At 36.5% G+C, this 23,553-nt stretch overlaps 2 protein-coding genes across 2 annotated transcripts; one reads left to right on the forward strand and one right to left on the reverse strand.

Moving 5' to 3' along the window:
* The first annotated feature begins 282 nt into the window (after positions 1 to 282).
* Positions 283 to 16,951, forward strand: LOC307008555 (protein phosphatase Slingshot homolog 3). The gene is made up of 16 exons (XM_079631462.1): positions 283 to 466; positions 4,706 to 4,821; positions 5,854 to 5,891; positions 5,995 to 6,178; positions 6,884 to 6,999; positions 8,613 to 8,681; positions 9,130 to 9,195; positions 9,498 to 9,774; positions 12,126 to 12,254; positions 12,347 to 12,393; positions 12,578 to 12,724; positions 12,952 to 13,152; positions 14,016 to 14,172; positions 14,284 to 14,382; positions 14,511 to 14,609; positions 14,715 to 16,951. Exons 2-16 carry the CDS (start codon positions 4,774 to 4,776, stop codon positions 14,847 to 14,849), a joined length of 1,812 nt encoding a protein of 603 aa, XP_079487588.1. The 5' UTR covers positions 283 to 466; positions 4,706 to 4,773; the 3' UTR covers positions 14,850 to 16,951.
* A 1,394-nt stretch (positions 16,952 to 18,345) lies between these two features.
* Positions 18,346 to 20,100, reverse strand: mrpl18 (mitochondrial ribosomal protein L18). The gene is made up of 4 exons (XM_079629832.1): positions 19,817 to 20,100; positions 19,184 to 19,352; positions 18,791 to 19,025; positions 18,346 to 18,683 (listed from the first exon to the last, which is right to left on the reverse strand). The coding sequence occupies exons 1-4, from the start codon at positions 19,911 to 19,913 to the stop codon at positions 18,612 to 18,614; spliced, it is 573 nt and encodes a 190-aa protein (XP_079485958.1). The 5' UTR covers positions 19,914 to 20,100; the 3' UTR covers positions 18,346 to 18,611.
* Between the last annotated feature and the right edge of the window lie 3,453 nt (positions 20,101 to 23,553).

The raw sequence follows: 23,553 nt of genomic DNA on the forward strand, positions 1-23,553 counted from the left end.
GCCATGCGGATTTATACGTTTTAATGTGGGAATGGCGATGAAATAATTAGCTGAAATTTTATTTCTTAACAGAATCTTTAGTCAGTGACTTATTTTTATTAATAATATGCATCTTGTACTGCTGCTGCAACCCCCTATGTAGGCTAACAATAGATTTTATCTCTTTACCGACCAAATTGAAGGTTGAATCAGTTCATGTTTTTTTAGGTAACGTTATCAAGAAATAATGTCACTGTCGCTTTAATAGACTCCCGATCCGCCTCTCCATTTAAGGGCACATTTACTTTTCTCGGCCGAGAATATGTCTTCCTGGTTTCGTGAAACAGTGCTCTGCCTTCCCCTTTAAATGTAATTTGGACCAATGTAAAAGTTGTGGTCATGGGATTAAAATAACTAACACGATTTATTGAGGAAGATTCATTTAAAGAGGGAATCCTAGAAATTCCGAAGCGTTTCAACGCGGCAGGTAAGCGAACTTTCCATGTTTAGTCCGCCCTCCTTTGCTTTTCTTAAGGAACTGGCAATGCCAATGACAAGCCTCGAGTCTTGTTGGTTGAAACACAGCTGTGTTGGAGCTACATACATACGCATAAGCATCAGTCTACTACAGACAGACATATCAGCGGTATATTAGGTATGTGGCATAATTTATCGATTCATATTTCAAGGCAACGGTAAAACTGAAAGATGCATAGATTCCAAGTTTGTCTCGTAAAACAGTAACGTTACGTTAATGCTTGAGCGTTGCAGACTGTATCAATATGACGTGCACATTACGCTATAATTACAGCTTCATACACACATATTCAACACTTCGAGCAGATATTTTGATATCTTGTGATATTTCAGAGTGTGTGGGCTTACATGAGCGCTTTTTTTTGTGATGTGTCATGGATATGGCAAAAACAATTTCACGGCATGTCTCCATCTTAGACCGCAGAACCATTTGGCTGTTTAATTTCGGTTATTTGTTACATTACATGATTGAGTTATGTGTTGGGAATGTATGGCACATTCCACGAATACGGTACACTTGGGAGTCCCTCGACTTTTTAAAACATTAGAAGCACAAATCCCAGTTTGTTTGTTTATTTCGTTTTAAGACCTTTAAGACATTTTATAGCCTAGGATATCAACATTTTGGGGAGATTTTGGCCTGTTTCACTGACTCAATTCTCACATTAACAATCTGAAACGGTCTAACAATTAAACACTAAAATGTCATAATTTGACAGTAACTTACATTTAATTCGTTTTAGTAATTTTTTTAACTCAAAATTTAAAATTGTTTTGATTCATTATAATTTCATTTTATGAACTTATCTAACTGTGTCCCACATTTTGCTTTTCAAAAATTTCAATCCATAAATAATAATAAAGTAAATCTTGTATCATTTTCAGAAGTTGCACTACAGTTGCAGTGCTAAATTTGTGAGAAATAAAAGTATCATATCAGTGTCCACAAACCAGTATTTGAATCCAAACTAGCATATAGCCCCTTAAGCGTCTTTATTTATTTGACATCTGATTTTGTAACCATGTTACATAACTGCAAACACAACAAGTGAATGGAAAATACACAGCTCAAATAAAATTCCTTTGGGTTGATGATAAACACTTTCTGAAGGTTAACAATCTCCTTTCTCTAACTTGAATTATAAATTACTGCATATAAGAGGCCGAAACCCACATGTGGATTTCATTAACAGATTCTGAGTCTGCTTTATAGTAAAAATGCATCGACCATCAATATTTATCGGCCGATTTTTGATAAATTTAAAAACATCGGCATATCAGCTATAGCATGAAAAAGGCTGATATAACAAAACGATGGTTATTAACTAAATGCATGAAGGCACGGAGTTGTATAATGTCTTTTGCGTAATCCAACATTTTTCTCTGGGTAAAATAATTAAATTCTTGCAAAAAAAAAATCAAATCTGCACAAAAAACAGCTGGGCTTGACAATGAGGACTGCCTGGTGACCAGCGTGAACAACGCTCGGGACAATTGACGGAACTGTCACTGTCCCGATTGGGCCAGTGCTGCATCTTCACGAAATTTTATTCTTTGCACATGTTTTTAAGACATGCAAATTTAAATGTTCAAGCGCAAAAAACAAACAAAGTTGAATTATTTTTAGACAGTACGCAAATACTGAATTGAGTTCTCTTTCACTACTTCTAATTCACACAAAATTATATTAAAGGGGTGGTTGAGTATGATTTCACTTTTCTAACTTCAGTTAGTGTGTAATGTTGCTGTTTGAGCATAAAGAACATCTGCAAAGTTACAATGCTCAAAGCTCAAACAAAGGAACATATTTGCTTTTAAAGAAAAGGACTACATCAAACCGCTCGTAGGGACTACACGACATTCCTCCCGGGTTAGTGACATCACCAACCCTAAAATGTACATAAACCCTGCCCCCGGGAACACACAGTCCATGTTGAGAAGAGGAAGAGTTGTTGTATAAGAGTACATGTGTGAGTCAGCTCATACTTTAGCATCCATCTTTTCACATGCAATAGAAAGTCACTCTGTGTGCATCTCACAACAGTTCCTATATGAGCGATTTATAGATTATCATGACAGAATATCCTAATTGAAGATAGTTAACTCCACATCAGCAACATTAATTCATCAACTAACCATTCAGAGACATCCTGTTGCTTCTACATGTTGTCACTTCTTCTCGAGTCTCTCCATCTTTGTCTGATTCCGTTTTAACATTAAAGGCAGAACAGTTTCTGTCATTTTAGTAATCACAGCTGCCGAGCTCTTGAAAATGTAAAGGACCAGGCACAAAACGGTGCAGTTTTGCAAACCCTCAAAAAGTGACAACTTGAACATGCTATATAACAATATCTGTGGGTTATTTCGTGCTAAAACTTCACACACACACTGGGGACATCAGAGATTTATTTTACATCTTGTGAAAAGGACATTTTACCACCCCTTTAAAATGCCCGTCTTGGCAAATATCCTTAGAAACATAGTCCGTTATGTCTTAAATGAATGTAAATAGTTGAGAAATAAAAACGCATTTGTAACAGTAGGCTATATTGAATCCATGCAGCTCTTAAAGGAGAACTCTGGCGCAAAATGAACTTTTGGTCTAATTACACATTGTTACCTAGTCAACCGTTATCTGAGATTTGTTTTCATGATTATCGAATGTAAATAGTTTTATCTTTAGCCTATAACGCTAGTATATTGGGCATAGAGTAATGACAAATAAAAAAAGCTTGTTAATACCACTAACAAGGCTCAAAATAGCATAATGAGGGTCCCTACCTTCAAACCGAAGCATTGAGAACTTTGACAGTGTTCAGACAGTTTAATAAGAAGATATTTTATACATAGTCAACTTCGCGTATACAGGCAGAAGCCATCTTTGAAAAACATACTCTATCAGTCGATCTATGAACCCCGATCCAAATGCGCTGGACCATATGATATTCTACACAGTTCAGCGCCCTTGGATCGGCGTTCGTAGATCGACTGATAGAGTCTGTTTTTCAAAGATGGCTTCTGCCTGTATATGCGAAGTTGACTATGTATAAAATATCTTCTTATTAAACTGTCTGGACACTGTCAAAGTTCTCAATGCTTCGGTTTGAAGGTAGGGACCCTCATTATGCTACCGTGTTAGTGTGGGGCTATTTTGAGCCTTGTCAGTGTTATTAACAAGCGATTTTTATTTGTCATTACTCATTGCCCTATATACTAGCGTTATACCAGCGTTATAGGCTAAACTGTTTTTAGAGATAAAACTATTTACATTCGATAATCATAAAAAAAAATCTCAGATAACGGTTGACTAGGAAACAATGTGTAATTAGACCAAAGGTTAATTTTGCGCCAGAGTTCTCCTTTAAAGTGACTGCAGCCTAATATTCCAGCTGCGCTCCTGTCTGTTTTAATGTTAATCAAACATCTTTGCTCTTGACTAAATAACTTTTGTAACTTTATTAAGGATTAATGTATATTTAATTAATACAATGAAGAATATATTTTACATTTGCTTACTTAATTTCTATACCTGAAGACTACTGTTAGACCTGCCTGAAAAGCACTGTTTATTTTATAGGCTATGCATCTTTGTTCTGTTGTATTTATTTGTGTTGGACTGTTAAATGTATCAATCCATGTTCAATATAACTTTTTTGATGCAGCAATAAACTAGTAGGATTAGTAGTAAACTTTGCTAATTTAAAGCATGATCAAAATAATATTCTTAATGACTCAAGTCATGTAACCTTTATTTATTCCGCTTTATACAATACAGATTGTTTCAAAGCAGCTTTACAGTAATAACAGGGAAATAATGCAAGTCAGTTCAGTGTTGATTCAGTTCCATTGTAAAGATCATGAATGATTAAATTAGTTAATTTCATCTACAAAGCAGTTCTGCAAAAAAAAAAAAAAAAAATGATGTCATCGTCTGGCTCAGTTCAGTTCTGCGTCAGTGCAGTCAGATCAATAATATTGTTGAATATTACGTGAATATACAAGTTAAAATAATAATATCAGAATCAGCCAATAGCCTAGTTGTTTATTAAAATCAGTATCAGCCCCACTAATATAGTAATTTAGTCTAGTTGCACTTTAATCTTGATTCAGTATCACATCTTTGCACTTGGTACAGTGCATCATACATTGTGTCTTTTTTTCTCTCTCTCTCTCTTTTTATTCAACCCAGGAAACTTGAATTCTGTTGAGCTGCTCTGACTCGTCTGCCGGTGTTAACGCAGGATACCTGGCTGTGGAATGGCTTTGCTGACCTTGCACAGAACGCCATCTATTTGCACGACACCAGTGAGTTTTATTGCATCTAAAACAGTGCATTTATAAAATGCTATATAAGAAAATTGTCAGTTGCAGTTCTCCAAGTTTTTTCACCCTACTCCCACTCCCTCCATGTGTGTCCAGTTACTCTACACCTTTTTCTGCACAAAGTTTATGTATGTTTAGGAGGAATGTCTTCTTAGCATTCCAAACGCTTCCCAAACTTGCTATCAATCTGAAAATCCATTTCACTTTCAAAAAAAGTCCTAGAATAATGTGGGGATTCTGCTAAAGAGCCAAAATGCCTGATGACTTTTATTGCTGTCCATTAATCATTCTGTCTCTTTTGATTGTGTGCTAGGCGTTGTATTTATTATCTAACATAAGATTCCTTTTTCACCCATAACCCTTGCATACTATGTATCTGTTTCTATAACACCCTTTGTTCAGACTATTTAGAGTAAAGTCTCACCGGATTTTTAACGTACAACCTCATTGCTCCTCCTTTCCACCCCCTCTCTTCTTTTTCTACTTGTCTCTGTCTGGACACGTCAGTCACATAACAGGTAATGTTACTGTCTCCTCTTTCATTCCATAGAAGCACTGATAACAGCCTCTTTGGTGTCCTTCTCTCTGTCTTCTCACACTCTATCTGTTTCTCCCTTAATCATCTTTAGAATGAGCTTCCTCAGTGTCTTATCATACTCTCACTGCATTACAATTGACAATTTTTGTCAAAACGCCTTGTCATTGTGTTTCCAAGGATCCCTTTGTCTATTTTCCCCCAGTCGCTCATCTCAGAATGAGTTATGGGTGAGGAAAAAAGGCTTAAAAGTACAAGTTTTTATTTAGCCATTTTTGCAAATAGCACTTACTGTGTCAGATGATCCAAAGGAGTCAAGCAGAATCTACTGGTCTCTGTTTGCAATTAAGTGCATTACATAATCAATTCACCCACCACCCATTTTTAACATCACCGTTCTCTGGGTAAATCTTAGAGTTATGATGTTCCTTTACTTCTAGTTTAATCTATTGTATAATCCACGTCTTTTTATTTTCAAGGATGAGCTTATCCCAAGACGAGGAAGACTTCAGAAAAGGTGAAGGTTCCTGATCATCTTGAATCATTCATGTGTATTTTAGTGTATATAGTGTTTCCTCTAGAAATGCGTTGCTGATTAATTTTTCATTTCCGCACACCAGAGAAAGTTTCGCCCTGGTAAAGGGGGCAGTGCTCCTGGTGGAAGAGGGAGAGAGGGAGGGATTAAATGAAGAAACCGTACCTCCTCTACTTGGTCCTAGGCAAGGAGGCCGAGCCTCTGACACTCAGCGCAGACATTTGCATGCAATGATTTCGTTACTACGACCAGAGGACACAGTCAAACTGGTTAGGATCCCCTAAACCACACTTGTTTTACTACACTGCCTTTCTATGCTTAGGGTCTCTATGGTCATGGAAAAGTATTCAAAATGGTCATTTCGAGGCCTATAAAAGTGATTGGAATTCATAGAAAAAAATGCATTTAATAAGAAATGTATATAGAATATGAATTTCTTTATATCATCAACTAGAAATTGCTCTTTGTAAGCACAACCTCTATAAAATTATTTTTTCACAGATGACTGGAAAATAATGGAAATTTGTTGATCAAAGCATGTAGATATATTGCTTACTTATGCATTTACTCTATTTATTGCCTGTTTCAGACTCATTTATGGAAGTGCTTGTTCTTACTCTCTGTGTCTATTAGACACTATGTTTAGCATATGTAATGTCACATGTTCTGCAATGTGGTTTCTGGAGACACTTCTGTTTCTTCCATCTTCTGTTATGCAGAAATGACCATAAACCGCTTTGCTTTGACTTCGTTTTTGAACACGGTTACACAATACAATTAACTAAGTAAATCTGTTTATTAAAAAAACAGCATGTCTTATATAGCCATGCATGAGTGCTTTGCTTGAATTGTAATGATGGGAAAAATCGAATTTTTATTGCTGTGTAAATAAATTTTTTTTTCAAATGAATCCAGCTCAGACTTCTGTCTCATTTAAATACATTAACCTGAAGTTCTCTTTTTCCCCGCCTCAGGCTGTACGTTTGGAGTCGTTGAGCCCAGTCAGATTGAGATATTTGCTGATAGTAGGCACACTTGACAAAAAACAGGAGAGCCTACTACTTGGCATGGACTTTCCAGGCTCAAACAGGTAAACCATATTATCAAGTCCTCATAAGAAGCTTTTATTTCATTAGAGATAAATCCATAAATATTCAATTATATGTGTGACATGTTAAATATTTGTTTCTCTCAGATTTACAGCCTAAATATTGCTGCATTTTTTATAACCTCAGTTCACAAACATAAATGATTCAAGTAGGCTGTTCTATTTTTTTGGAATGGGATTGTGCAGATTTTTTTTTTTTTGATTTTTTTTTTTTTTTTTACAAATGTTTAGTTGCCGTTTTAATGGGATAGTTCACCCTAAACATGAAAATTCTGTCATCATTTACTCACCCTCATGACATTCCAAAACTGTATGGACAAAAACAGTAAGACATTTATTTTATGTCTCATAAAAGAAAGAAAGTATAATTGGTTTGAATCAACACCAGGATCAGTAAATAATGAACGGTTTCATTTTGGCTGAACTATCCCGTTAAAGGAACACTTCACCCATTTGCATTAGACTTTGTATCTTTAGAAACCCAGTCACATTTTCGAATGGTCATGGTTTATTCCCTTATTTTCCCCTGAGATGGGAGAAATAAGGATTTAAGTGTCCCACTTCCTGCTTTTTATGACGCAAAAATCGTCATTTTGCGTCATAAAAAGCAGGAAGTCAAATTTCTTTGAATAAGGGAAAGACTACAAACACAGCTCATCATTTATCCAGTAGAAGGCGCTGTTCCGCATGTTTTCAACCCGCCCATAGAGGGATCTCACTCACAGAATGTACATATAGTGTCAGCCATTCTTTATTTGGAAGCTATAAGCTAACAGGCTCTTGTTCTGTGGAGAAAGCTGAGTAGTAGCGGTGACCATCCTCTTTTTCCCGGACATGTCCGGCCGTCGAGATCGTCCAAATTGTCCGGGATTCGGCTTTTGCTTTCTGCAGTCGCATTCATAGTTTACACGCACACCTTTTGTTTCAATCTAACTGAATTCATTCCGATTGGTGAATCTGAATGTGGTGTTTACATGAACGCTAAACAAGTGATCGGTTGATGTGCGTTTTAACATTGCTAAGAAAATTCCCGCTCCTCCGTGAGAGATACGAGACCGGTGCGTCTCACAGGCGCCGGCGCCACTCATCAGTAATCACGACACCGGGCTCGCATCGTTCTCCGCGGCCGTCAGTCTCGTTCCTGCTCGTCACAGTAAACATGAGGAATGGCGACTGTAGAACGCAAAAGCCGAATCCTGGACATTTTGGGCGACATCAAAATACTGGGCAGACTCACGGAGACTCACTAGTAGCATAGCCTTGTTGTTTACTGCGATCTCTTACCGGTAGGCGTGGCCTCCTAGGGCAGCGAAGCAAGTGCATTCTGGGAGTTGTTGTCTTTCATCCCCATGAGCCAAAAATACATTTTCTGGCTTTTCTCAGTCTAGAAGGCTCCAAATTCAAAAATAATTTCACATTTCTTCTACATAAATGACCAATTTTAAATACAGATTCATCTTTCCAGAGGTGAAGTGTTCCTTTAAATATAAACTGTTTCAGCAGATGTTTAGCAAAATTACATTATATTTCAGCTAGGCTGTTAAGATATGTCTCTCACTCATTATTTTATTTGTATTTTTTTTACTCTTCCTTAGTGATGAGTGCACTATTGGCCTTGTCTTGCCAATATGGAGTGACACACAAGTTTACCTAGATGGAGATGGGTAAGACCATACAACTGAATCATTCTGACCAGACAGAAGTGCAAACATATGATAATAAAGGCATAACATGACATTTACTGTATGGGATCTATGGTACCACCATGAAAGAGTAATCTTGAAATCACTATCTTATCATCAATCTCAAGTTTCCCGTTTCATGTTTCATGTGGTTTGTAAGGTGAAGTGAGCTCAAGGACAAAGCTTTTGTTTCTTTAGAAAATTAGAAAACCGTCAACATTACAGACATTGAAGCATGGCTGTTATTAGCAATGTAAATAGATATAAAATCATAAAATGTAAACAACATTTTCAAACGAAAGTTCAGTTTGACTGAAAAAAGTCCACTTTATATTTTATCTGCACAGTTCAGCAGAACTTTATACCCAGTTAAAGCCTGAGCCTTAGGGTTCTGCTTTTCTGACAGTTTGCTTCACTCGTTCTGTTACAGAGGTTTCAGTGTGACATCTGCAGAAGTGACACGAATCTTTAAGCCTGTGTCCATTCAGACGATGTGGTAAGTTTTAAAGCAGGAAATGCTGAGGAAACTACCAATTTCCTTAACTAACAACAATATTCAATGCAACTTTGGTCTTGCAGCCTACACACAATTAATTCTTTGTTTTCAATTATAATGCTATTTTATATTCTTTTGCGTTAACTGTTTCTCTTCTGACTCTTAGTCAGTCAACACATGCACCCTGCTAGACATCTATATGAAGTCTCCAACTTTGCTCTGTAAATGCTTAAAATGTGTTAGTGGTTTGTCGTTTGCTTGTTCACAACTCTCTGTTCTGTGATGCTCTCATTTCTCACAAGGTCAGTGTTGCAGGCGCTGCATGGCTGCTGTGAACGGGCCGTGCGTGGAGCTGTCATACCTGGCTGCGGTCTGGAGTGGGCACAACATTACATAGAACATGTGGAATCTGACCAGCACTGCCTTAATGAATGGGGGGCTATGACTGGCCTGGAGTCAGTCAGGAAGTACACCGTAGGAAATTCAGCATCCAATCGGGAGTCAGTGGAGAGGGAGATCAAAGCCCAACTACGAGATATCATGAGAACTGAGGACTTGGAAAACATTACCTCAAAGCAGGTAAAATGAAAGAGAGCGTCTTTTCACTGCCTTTGAAACCGCATCCCATGACAATCTCCCTCCAATTACCTATAGACCAATAGGTATCAGTGATACTGGCCTTCATTCATAAAAAGATGCCGGTAAACAAGTATTTAAAATATACTTGTATGTGTTGTTTCTACATAAATTTGGAGATTAACTGTGAAATTATTACGTTATGAAGTATATATTAAACATTTTATATATTAAAAATATTATAAAAACATGTCATTAATCTAGTTAATTTTTTAATCGATTGACAGCACTACATATAATACAAGTCAAATGGGTTATAAACGCAATTTCATGTTTACTTTAAGATCTTATGTATGTAAATGACTGGTGATTGGTTAACCTATTGCTTTGCATATGAATGCAACAATGTTTGCTTAAAGCTAAAAAAAAATGTTCTCGCCGCAAGGGGTCGCTAACCTCTTACAATAACAAAGGCGTAGATTTATGACGCAGTGATATCTAAATGATGGGACTTGCTGTCAAGCTGATGGATCTAATAATGTTTATGGATGAGTGAAAACATTCATGGTTTTAACATTACAGTGGTATGAAGCAGGTCGCGATTGCTAAGTCCCGCGGATATAAAGGAATAAGGATTTAATTCTACCGAACTACCCGCAAGTGCTAAATTACTACTCGCACAGGTCAGTTTATTTGACGAATTAAACTTGAGGTAACGCAGCGCTGTTTCACTCGGTCTAACGTTACACTATCATACTAAACAGCATTTGACTGAGTTGAAAGTTATAATGTTATTCTCTGTGTTAGTTCGTTTGCTATATGAAACTAGCAGTAAGCTAGATCAACATTAGAATAACATACTGATCATATTCTAAAATTTCATCATGTTGAGCTATATAACATTTATTTGTTTTATGTACATTTGCTCACCTGTCTAATAAAGTGTGCAAGAGCGGTATCGCTGTTAAGTCGTGACTCGTGGAGCTCTCGGTATCTCAAAAACGCCACGCCGATATTGATCCTCATTGTAGTTCTTTTTTGTCCCAAAGTCTGCTTGCCATGGTCCATTATGTTTGAACGAAACAAGAACAGCGTGCCGCTAAACATTACGCACTATGCAGTGGTCCACGTCTGTTGCCATGGTTACATCATGGCTATGGCAGTACGAGCGGAAACCGAGGATTGTGCAGATATTGCGTCATTGACAGGTGACATTTTTTTACGGGATGGCAATTATTTAAAATTGGAATTTCTCTGAAATACAATATCCCAAAAGTCTCCAAAGGTTTTTTTAAGTACACAACTGCAGGAAATATATCACACTATGCAAGTGATTTTTGGATATTTTATTACTAAATTCGTACATATTGTTCCTTTAAAGGAGTTGTGGGTTTGCAGTCCATCCTTCAACAACAGCCGCTTTGCAAAGCCAGGATTTCATTGTTACGCAACCCATATTACATTGAAATGTGCCACACAGTATGTAAGCACTGTACTGAAATGACCAGAGATCTTGGTAAAATGGTGACGTCACAAACATGACGATTTCTGAACGACACTTTGTTTTTGTCTGCTTTCAAGGTACACTACTGTTCAAAACTTGCAAATCTTTCAAAAAATATTTTTTTCAATTTTTTTTCAAAGAAGTCTCTTATGCTCACCAAGGCTGCATTTATTTGACCGTAAGTGCAGTCTAAAAACAGTAATACTGTGAAATATTATTATAATAATTTATAAATATTTAATATATTCTTGTGATGCCAAAAGCTGGATTTTTTTATTTTATTTTTATTTTATTTTATTTTTTAGCAGCCATTACTCCAGTCTTCAGTGTCACATGATTCTTCAGAAATCATCATCCTCTTCTTTTTTTCCTTTTTGTGTGCTAAAGGAACATTTCTTATTATCAATGCTAGAACAGTTAAGCTTCTCAATTTTTTTTACATTTTTATTTTTCAGGATTCTTTGAATAAATAGAAAGTTTAAGTAAATTGAATGCGTCAATGCTGAATAAAAGTATTAATTTCTTTCAAAGAAGCAAAAAGAATCTCACCGACCACAATCATTTGAATGGTAGTGTAAGCCTGAAGGCACACCTTTTAAAGACTCTTCTTTTCTAGAACTTACTCAAGGTTAATGTGTCTGGGCTTGCTGTCTTATCCAGAGAATCTGCGTGGTATGAACGTATAACATTCAGGCATATTTTAGTGATCAGCTTGATTTGATGTTTGTAAGCATTGTATGTCATGTGACTTGCCTTTTAATGTAATGTATAACCCAAACCCATGACTTTAGGGTTGCTAGCACCCAACACTAGCCGGTGAGCTACAGACACTTTTGCTGTGTGTTTGTAGGTGCGAACAGCCCTGGAGTCCAGAATAGGCATAGACATGAAGGACTACAAGGAGTACATTGACAACGAGATGATGGTCACGATGGCACAGATGGACAAACCTTCCAGAATATTGGACTACCTTTACTTGGTGAGTGATGACATTTGTCTTCTGTCTAATCCACTATACTGTTGTTTCAAACATACACTGTCATTTATTTGTCTTTTTTTTCCCCCCAAAAGGGTTCAGAATGGAATGCTGCCAACTCTGAAGAACTGCATAAGAACAAGTATACAGATTAAATTTAAATATGATTAAAGTACTTTAAAATAATTTAGTAATTTTAATTCATATTTTAATTAAATAATGATTGAATTATTATATTTGTACTAACTTAAAATAATTTAGTTATTCTTATTAAATGAAGATTTTCTGCAGCAGATGAATAAAAATACCTTTTTTCTTTTTGGTAGTGTGGGCTACATCCTGAATGTTACCATGGAGATTGACAACTTTTTCCCAGAATGCTTCACCTATATGAATATTAGAGTTTACGATGTGGAGGCGACCGACCTACTCTCACACTGGAATAACACATACTCGTTCATCAGTGAAGCAAGGTGGTCAACACACACACTCCTCTTCCTTATTTTGGTGTATGGTTGGCATGCATTTAGTTTTTTTCTGTGTGCAGACCTACACTGATACTTCTCTTAAAATGCATTAGTTTATATTTAGACACATTTGCAGTATGGTAGACTAACCCCCTATGAAAATGATTAGAGTATGTTTTGTGCGCTATCATGCTAACTTTTTATGTCATTGTTTCGCACTGATGATGATACAGGAAGAGTGGACAGGCCGTACTGGTGCATTGTAAGATGGGCGTCTCTCGCTCTGCCTCCACAGTGATTGCTTTCCTGATGAAGCAGCAGGGCTGGACTTTAGACCAATCCCTCATCCACGTGAGAGAAAGACGGCCTATAGTGCAGCCCAACGAAGGTTTCCTCAAACAGCTGCATACGTATAGTGGCATCCTCAATGCCAGGTGACTTACGCTTTCATTGGCGCTGTACTGAGATTGGTTCATTCATGTAAACATGCATTCACACAGAAATATAGACACTTTCCCACTTGTGTAGTTTCTCAATGGATGTTCAGGTACAGACAAGTCAAGTCTGGGTTATTGTTGTTCAACCATGTGTGTAAATGAGGGAACTGAATAGTGCAGATACACACTCTTCTCAAGCAGTACGTTTGAGGTCTTGAAAGAAGTCTCTCACTCACCAAGGCTGCATTTATTTGAACAAAAATACAGTAAAAACAGTAATATTGTGAAATATTACAAATTAAAATAACCGTTTTCTATTTAAATATATTTTATAGCTAATAATTCATTCTTCAGTGTCACTTGATCCTTCAGAAATCTTATTATTATCAATGTAGAAAGCCATTATGCTGCTTAATAATTTTGTGGAACCAGTGACTGATAAATAGAAAGTTCAACAGAACAGCTTTTTATTTTAAATCGGAATCTTTAGTAACATGTCTTTACTGTCACTTTTTATTTATTCAGTTTAATGCGTTCCTGCATAATTATTTCTTAAAAAAACAATCAAAACAACTCTTACTGACCCCAAACTTTTGAATGGTAGTCCATATATTACTTGCACGTCTCTTTGAATACTGGATCCTCTTTGATCAACTGCAGAATAAACCTATGACTATATATTTACTCAAAAGTGTTTAATATACCCATTCATAGAAACGTTTTTTTGCAGCATACTATGCGACAATTTTGTTTCCATTTCCAATGTGTAGAATCAAATGGCGTCAACTGCAGTCTTTTATTTAATTTTTTTATAGTTAGCAGTTTAAATTGAATTCCAAACATTGCAATGTGCCTTACAGTAAACAGCGCCACAGTGCCCTCTGGAGGAGGAAGTCCAAGCCAGATGTCCGTCAGCCGTCTGTCCACAACGAAACAGCCACAGGGAGTGAACATGAACAGAAAGAGGAAGGATCAGAGACCCCAGAAGACGAGGAAAGCAGTGAAGAGGAGACTGATGTAAGGGGATGTGTCTTCTAACAGTGACTGTTGATGCTTTTCAGTGTCTCTTTAGTTTTCAAATCGGTTTAATCAGAGTTATGTTTATTTCTGTGGCTGTGCCATTCTCAGGTCTTTGAGCAGTTTGACGAGAGTATTCCTGATACGCATGGGGCAGACACAGCCACAGCCACATCCAACCCACTTATTACCATTCAAGAAAGTGATAAGGTTAGACCAGATGGAGGCAGACAAGTTACATTTATTACACTTGACCATTTTAAAGGCTTTTAAATCTATGTGGATTTATTTACTATTATAAATAGTTTTTTAAATGTCTGCAAAACTGTATTTCCTAGGTGGCATCCAGCCCCAGCAGAAGTGGCAGGATGGATTTGTTTTCTCTTATGCAGTCTATTCAGCTTGACGATGAAGACAGAGACAGGATCGATAAAGAGGTGAGAGGAAAAAGTCTGGAATGCAACATTTATTGATATTGATATGTGAAAAACAAGTCAAATCTCATGCAAGCAATCATTAACTGAAGAATTCCTGTTTGTCAGAGATATTCCCCTGCGCAACGAAGGCGGAGTCAGGGAAGAAGGGGCTTGACTCATCAGAGAACACATGTTGATGTTTCCCCTGGACCAAGCTGCAGACAGTCACAGAACACAAACAAGGATGAAGCCGGTCTCTGAAGTGCTTAAAAAAGGGGTCGTGTTAAGAAATATGGAGAGGCAGGAATAAAAAAAGTGATAAGGTGAGGAAAAGGATCACAAATAGTGATTCTAATATAAAGGACACTCTTGCACACAAGTCTTAGCCTTCTGATTGTATCATTCCAAGTTCTTTGAAAACTCAGAGGGAATCTGTTCATATAGTTGCTGTATTTTTAGATAACTTCGTTTGGAGGCAACACACACAAAAGCACATGGTTACATATCAATAGATATCTTACCAATTTTCCCGTGCCTGCCCATCTAGCCCAAAATCTGTGGTCCGTTTCAGTTGGATTGTAAAAAAATATCTACAACAGCTGGTTTCTGTCCACCACCCATTGTCAAGTGAATATTGATAAAGAAACCGTTTTCCTCAGAGCATTATCATTATAATTGTCACGTTGTGCCTTTTGATATTTCTGTATCCTTTGCACCTTCATACTGAGCCATAAAATTCAGTTTACTTCACAGATTTTAATATGGTATTATAGATTGAGTGGACGTTTTTTTTTTTTTTTTGCTGTTATTTCTCATTATACAGAAACACGAACAATCCTCTCTTATAGCATTGTTTCATGTTGTTCTTAAGAGTGTGATCTCACTCATTTTAGGAGTCCTATGCAATAATCCACTTTATAGCTGTTTCCTCTCAATGAATGTGAAGCTTTATATTGCCTCGGTGGAGATCAGTAGTTGAAAAAGTGTTGAGAAAGCAATCTAGGATTAAACATTTTAGTATTTTGTGTAAAGTACCGTTCAAAAGGTTTGGGTCAGTAACTTTTTGTTTTGTTTTTTTTAAAGAAATTTTTACTTTTTATTTAGCAAGGACACATTAAATAATTTGAAAGTGACACTAAATACATAATGTTACTATATATATATATATATTCCATGGTTTGCATAAAAGTTCCATAAACCTTTTTTAAACATTGATAATAAAAATAAATGTTTCTTGAGCAGCAAATCAGCATATTAGAATGATTTCTGAAGGATCATGTGACACTAAAGACTGGAATAATGAGGCTGAAAAATCAACTTTGCCATCACAGGAATGGATTACATTTTAACACGTTTATAAAAAATATTATTTTAAACATTACTTTAGATCATAATAATATTGCTCAATATTTCTGTTTTTATTGTATTTTTGATCAAATAATTGCAGGCTTGGTGAGACAGAAAAAAAAAAAAATCTTACTGACCCCAAACTTTTGAATTACTAGACCGATGTTGTTATATCATTACGGTTTCAGGCATATTTTTTTAAATTTGGAGCTATTTTCCACGTCTTTTTCAATTAAACGGATGTTGTCTAATATTTGGTTTTATAGTATGCAGGAAACAAAACCTGAGAAGAGACCCGAGTATTTTCCTTAATGTTAATGTGCCACACTTATTTGATCTGTTTAATTCATTCTGCATGATGGTTCAGTGCCTTTAGTTTATAGAGGTGGACCAAAAGAACTACTTTAGTTGGTTTTAATATTCATGCAGTTAAAACTAACACAACTAACTCCTGCATACATGTCTTTAGCTATTGGGGTGGTTGATTTGGGTCTTTGCATGATGTCTCATGACTGTATGCATGCTGTTTGTTCTGTATGTAAGCTTGTCTTTGTGAAGCAAGAGTCCTGTATGTATAAAGTATATATACAATCTGCTGTAAAACATTTGTTGAAATGTGTATAGTCATTGCACAAAGTGCCAATGTTGTGAAACCAAAGTTATGTTGTGGAATGTTCTTAGTATTTGAGACACCACTGGTTTTGCAGTTATTTTCCACAAGAATGTCTTAAATTGTGTGTTAGTGATAGATGATAACCCACAGCCTTCAAAGTGCTGATTTTCCTCACCTAGTAATGTATAATGTGCCATGCCTTATCAATATCAAAAACAGTGATCAATTTTATTCAAATGCAACTCAGTTCCATTGTTGGTATCAGATGGCGTTAAATATCAAGTCAAAGTTGCTGTTGCTTTTTTTTTCTATTTATGACCTTAACATGTATCTTTTTGATTTGATATACAAGGTTGTCTGTGCTTTAAAAATTAAATTGAATTTATAATGGGAGCTTGAGAAATATCTAATTGACAATGTCATTATTTTTGCATCAATTTGTGTTTCAGGTTTTAAGATATTTCTGTACTTCATAAGGCTACGGTAAAAGTGTATATATATATATATATATATATATATATTTATGTTTTATACATATATGTATATGTGTTTTACAGATATTACTGGACATATCTTTACTATGATTCAAAAAATAGAATGTGACAATTTGTCAGTTAATGTGCGCTGTCTGGGAGGTATAGGTTTCTGGGCGTGCGCTTCAGATTTGCGCACAGAAAACATGATTACTGTGCCACCTTCCTGTAATAATGTAGGAACCACTCGTTTTACATAAATCACGTAATAGTTAATGTTTTTAGTTTTAATCCAAATGACACTGAGGGAAAGATCAGCAGTCAAGAGAATGCCACAGAAACAATAGAACTAAGCTGTAAACAGATATATATTTTTATTTGGACACATTGTGTCCAGGCAAAAATCTGAGGTGGTGGATTGATTCAAATCTAGCAAGTACATCTGCACATCCATCTTAAAATATAACAAATAATGGTCCCACTTTATATTAAGTGGCTTTTAGTACTATGTACTTACATTGTCATTAATAATTTGATACAATGGACTTATTGTGTACATACATGTTTTTACATTGTACTTATATTTTTTAAATACCTGCATGTAATTACACTGTTGACCCTTCCCTTATACCTTAACCCACCCTTAAACTTACCCATACCAGCACACCTGTCCCTACCCTTACCCCTATCACACCTCATAGCAGCAAAAGTGTTTTACAATACAACATGAACACAATAAGTACATTGTACTTATTTTTCGATGTAAGTACATAGTACTTAAAGCCACTTAATATAAAGTGGGACCCAAATGGTCAACTGTTTGTGTTGGTCAAATTGAAAGCAGATTTATAGTATCACACATTATTTTAAAATATGTAATTTAATGTTTTTTGAAAGAAGTATTTTGCTCACTAAAGCTGCATTTATTTGAGCAAAAATTACAATTTAAATGAACTGCTTTCTATTTTATATATATATTTTAAATATAATTTATTACTATGATGGCAAAGTTGAGTTTTCAGCAGTCATTACTCCAGTCTTTAGTGTCACATGATCCTTTGGGAATCATTCTAATATGCTGATTTGATGCTCAATAAACATTTTATTTTTGGCAATTGAAAACAGATGCCTAACTGCTTAATGTTTTTGTGGAAATCGTACTACGTTTTTCCCAGGATTTTATGATGAATAGAAACTGTAAAAAACATTTATTTATTTGTCCCATTATAAATGGATTTCCTATCATCTTAGATCAGTTTATTACATTCTTGTCAAATAAAAGTAATGGTTTCTTTATATATATATATATATATATATATATATATAGGAAAAAAGAAAATGTTACTGACCCCACATTTTTTATGGTAGTGTACAAATGACACTACTAAATATATTTTGAAAATTAAAATGCAACAATTTCTCACAAATTTCACATGTGAATCAAACTAAAAATCAATTACCCGACTCTCCAAATAGTCTAATTGCTGCATGGAACTATAATCGACTCAATGAACACACAGTTTGAAAGATGAGAATATTTATATTTACAGACGAAGCCACTATTCAGGATAGTAATAATAATAAAAACATTTAAATGAATTTCTGCCTTTGTTCGCCAAGTGTGACACCACCCTCTTTCATGGCCGTCCAGAACGTCTGATTCTGAAGTGGGAGAAAAGGCATCAATTAGTCTAAGCACTTACATCAATAACTGGCCATCAATGTATAACATTTGAAGACTCAAAGCAGAAATGCATTCAATGACTCACCGCCTCCTTGCGAAACTTCCACGGTATCTCTCGATAAACAATACGTGTGATGCCTGCTTCACGACACCGCTGAGCAAGCACATCACCTACGGCACGGCAAGCCGCCACAGACCGTGTGGAACCCAGCTCGCGCTTCAATGCCCACTCCTTCGTGGAGCAAGACAGCACAGGATCTATTGAGTCACTTGAGAACACCTCAGCTGTGATGTGATGCTGCGTGCGCCTGAACACCAACCTGAGGAAGGTAAGGCATACGTTTAATATACATGTACAGTGTACAACTATGTTTGTATCTGGAAGATGCTATTAGGATGCTGTTAGTAGGGATGTGCTAAGCATGTTTTACTATTTACATATAGCCAATTATTTTAAACAATTGGGATGCATACAAACCTGTGATAATACTGTCTAGAGGGCCACACTGTAGCCCAGCCTCGATCCTTTACGGCAAGGGCCATCAGTTCCAGGTTTCTTGGGTTTCGGTTAACAAATGCTTTATTGATGGCTTCATTATCACTAACCACTGGTTCTTGATCAGGTGCCACCTGACTGTATTTCCGAGCTGGTGGAAAGAGACACATCATGTTGAACATAATTTTATTAATAAATCTGCAGATCCTTTGAGAGGTTCCAGCCATTCTCCTAATTCCAAGTTAATCAGGTATGTGATACAGAAGGTCAAATTTCCGTCTGTATGACACATATCGAATTTCCAGCTGTTTCCCTTTGTTGTTATTTTATTTGCGTTTGATCCCAAAAACGATACTCCTTTTTAAAGAGCAATTGCGTATCTCCAAATCTACTGCCATTTTTTCGCCTATATAGTTTAACACACACACACACACACACACACACACACACACACACACACACACACACACACACACACACACACACACACACACACACACACACACACACACACACACACACACACACACACACACACACACACACACACACACAGCAGAGAGCAAATAATTAATTATTTGAAGGGTCTAGTTGTTTACAGTTAACGTTACTTACATGACTGACAATGAATCCACGCCGCTGCAGCCGCAGATCTCTGACATTGACCTAACAGCGTGCGAACACTACGGCAGACATCAGTGAACAAAGCCATTTGACAACTGCAAAAAATACCTTCAATTCTGGTGACAAATTATAGTTGTTTCTATACAAACGGAGATACCATGACCCTTATTTTTTTTATTAAATGAATGTGACCACTCTCTCTATCGGCTCTCTAGTGCGCAGCCATTTTGATGTCACACGAAAAATGTTCCGTGTTTCCGGGAAAAAAAAGCTTCACATGGGTTCCGCTTAGAAATCCTTAAATTAATGAAAATAACAATGAAACCATTCTTTTTTTTTATTTTTTTTACATAAGAAGCAATTTATTAAAAATGGTACCACAATTTATTAAAAATGGTACGGTATTCAGATATTATTGTCATGCTGTCCACAAGGTGGCACTAGTACACTTATCCTGGAAAATAAACCTTCATCCGACGTCTACCGTGCCATCATGTTTTTTTTGGCCATGTATTATGCTAATGTCATAGTATTCCTGTCTTGGAGTACAGGTAGGCTAGTGCTACTATTGCGAATGTTAAATATACATGTTAAACATGTAAATGTCTTTGACATAGAAAATTAAGATGAAATCAAGGTTAAGTAGGTCTACATTCACACGTCTCATTTAATAAATGATAAATAAAATATGTATTCATTAACTTTGATTATTAATAATTTGTGATGAACCGTGTGAATCAACATACCCTTACACCTGTTGGTGAAGATTATTTAAAGAATATAGGTTTCTCCTATACAGGTCAAATTTAACTATTTTTCGCTCCCGATCTCCGGTTGTAGCCCACTCCTACATTTTCAGGCAGTGTGGTGGGCTCACCTCCGGACATTAAGGGATTTTCTGCATGGCTTGCCATTTTAATTTGGCCGATTTGTTTGTGCTGCACTTTTAGCATGCTGTAAAGACGAGGCTGTGCCCCGAGATAAAATAAATGGTTCTCTAGCTACTTGAACAAGTATGTTCCTGTAACCTAAATTCTTGCTCCCAGCAATGAGCACTTCTTTGCCCATTTTCTCCTTCAGGCCATTAAAATCCTTTTTGGGGAGGGGTATGCACCGGTGTGCAAATCACGACTTGACACTCCTCTAAATTTTTTTTAATTAAATTGCATTCCCTTTTCATACACCAATAGAGATTGTTAATGAAAGAATACTCATCTGTCCCATATAAATTAAACCTAATATCCAACCCAAAGGACCAAATACAAACACTTTAGTACTGCACATTCAAAGCAAAATAAAATATAACTCACTATTGTAATAATGTTGAGAGCCTCAAGTGGAAATAAAAGAATAGAATGAAATATTCCTGCCGATCAACTTGGGCTCACAATGCTTTTGGGAAACACAGCCCAAGTCAGTAACCTGGATGTGATGTGTGTATCCATATCCAGAAGGCTACTATTCACACAAGCACAAACCTTGTCTGCTACCTGCTCCTTTGTTTCATATTGACAGAACTAAAACTGAAAATCAATGGACTCATTAGAACAAAAATGTCAAGGTTGGTGCAGAACTAATGAAAGATTGTTGAATACAAACTTTCTTTCAAGTGCTTTTGAGTAAAATTGAAAGCAACATGACACAACACATTTTGTTATATGATTTAAAATATTAATATATTTTTCACCAAAAAATGTTTTAGAACATACCTTTGAATTAAAGTTACCATATCACGAGAAATCAAATTTTCTTTAAGATAAAAGTAGTACTTGATGTACCGGTACACTATTCAAAAGCTTGGGGTTGGTATTAATTTCTTACAGACTCTTTGAACGGTATAGTGTACTTTAAAAACATACATTAACTTTAAAAACTCATTCATATCCCTCTCCCTGTACACAAATTACTTTTTTTGAAAATAAGCTTTAAAAAACATCTGATCTTCCACAATTTTTTTTTATGTTAGATGAATGCATCAACATGACCATCCAAGTAAATGATGGTGATCAGAAAACTGGTTACTCAGTTACTGTTACTTACAAAACAAGCGACTTACTAAAAGAGAGACACCTGTCACCTGATCATTCTAAGGCATCTGCTCATTCCAGTTTGATCCCTATAGTTTGCATTGTAGTTAATTATAATATGACCACTGTCAAATCACCCACAGTAAGAATTTAAAAACATGCTTACAGTTTTTCTCAGTCGCTTTGGTGCATTTCTCACATCACTATTTGCATTTGCACAACAGTTAGTTCAACCTCCACAACATTTAGTCATTTGTGCACATCATAGTAGCAGTTTCTCATTCCTTCGAACAAATTGCAAATGCTTTTGGACATGCATCAAATGCTTTCATACAACTCTCTGCTGTTTTCAAACATTATCATTTGCTTATGTCATGTCAGTCAAAATGAACTATACTTGTGAATGCTGAATAGTCATTCCATATAAAACGAATAGTCCTCCTTTCATTGCTTGAGTCATTACATACAAAAATGTTGAACTAGTTGTTAAAATCTGTCAAGCAAATTTTACAAAAAACATTTCATCTTTTTTTTTTTGGAAAATGTCTCCTAAATTGAACAATTTATCTTAGGTGAATCTCAACTTTCACTGATGCGAAGGGGTGTGTGAAGCATAGTTACAACCAATGATAAGCCACTTCTCTACAATCACTGTCAGAGCTGAATCCCATAAACCCCCACTTTACAAGCATATATGAACCAAGCAGGACATAGTACCATTTCTACTATACTGTGACACAGAAATGGAAGGCCAGCCTCGTGGAAGAGGGGTGCGGGTGAGGGTGCAGGACGGGGAATGGGAATGGGAATGGGAAGGGGAAGGGGAAGGGGAAGGGGAAGGGGAAGGGGAAGGGGAAGGGGAAGGGGAATGGGAAGGGGAATGGGAAGGGGAATGGGAAGGGGAATGGGAAGGGGAAGGGGAAGGGGAAGGGGAAGGGGAAGGGGAAGGGGAAGGGGAAGGGGAAGGGGAATGGGAAGGGGAAGGGGAAGGGGAAGGGGAAGGGGAAGGGGAAGGGGAAGAAGAGGCCAAGTACATAGGCGGATCCCTGATGAAATCAGGGCTACAATTGTGGATCATGTTGTCAATCACGGCCTCACAACGGCTGAGGCCGGTCGAAGGGTGCAGCAAAATGTTGGGAGAAACACTGTAAATTCAATTATTCAAACATTTCGTCGGGAGAACAGGTGTGTATAAATGGCATATCCCCAGTCTTGCTCCATACAACACACAACATCTGCTGACTTTGTTAGACACTCTTTACAGGGACATAATCCCTGAGAATGAGAGGGGTCTAACTGGAGACCATCTGATGTTGTTGTTTTGGATTGCATTGATATTTGCTGTGATGTAGATGAAATTATGTGGCCAGACAGAGAGGAACGTCTGGATGTGCATGAATGATACAGTACTATGTATGTTGTATGTTCAGTTCCAATATGTTGTATGTTCAGTTCCAATATGTACTGCAATATTGTTTAGAGTTGTGCACAGCTCTACCCAAAGGGAGTTTATGTTTGTTGTAAATAAGGGTGTATTTTTTCTTTTGCACAATGCTGTGAACAAATTAGAATTGCAAAGAGCATTATGCAGTAAAAATGTGAAACGTTCAGTGTCTTCTCACTAAATACAGTAATGTGTAACTTTACTGTATTTTTCAAATGGCTGTGCAAATAGTATATAATGCTGTCTTGAGCATTTTC

Source organism: Phoxinus phoxinus (assembly GCF_949152265.1).
Source record: "Phoxinus phoxinus genome assembly, chromosome: 12".
Taxonomy (NCBI): Eukaryota; Metazoa; Chordata; class Actinopteri; order Cypriniformes; family Leuciscidae; genus Phoxinus; species Phoxinus phoxinus.

Excerpts from the sequence above, each read along its gene's own strand:
- mrpl18 (XM_079629832.1), bottom strand. The coding sequence starts at position 19,913 with ATGGCTTTGTTCACTGATGTCTGCCGTAGTGTTCGCACGCTGTTAGGT. Across the intron at positions 19,026-19,183 it reads TCTAGACAGTATTATCACAG|GTTGGTGTTCAGGCGCACGC; the intron begins GTTTGTATGCAT and ends TACCTTCCTCAG. Across the intron at positions 18,684-18,790 it reads GGAAGTTTCGCAAGGAGGCG|AATCAGACGTTCTGGACGGC; the intron begins GTGAGTCATTGA and ends CTCCCACTTCAG.
- LOC307008555 (XM_079631462.1), top strand. The coding sequence starts at position 4,774 with ATGGCTTTGCTGACCTTGCACAGAACGCCATCTATTTGCACGACACCA. Across the intron at positions 8,682-9,129 it reads GTTTACCTAGATGGAGATGG|AGGTTTCAGTGTGACATCTG; the intron begins GTAAGACCATAC and ends GTTCTGTTACAG. Across the intron at positions 12,725-12,951 it reads TCGTTCATCAGTGAAGCAAG|GAAGAGTGGACAGGCCGTAC; the intron begins GTGGTCAACACA and ends ATGATGATACAG.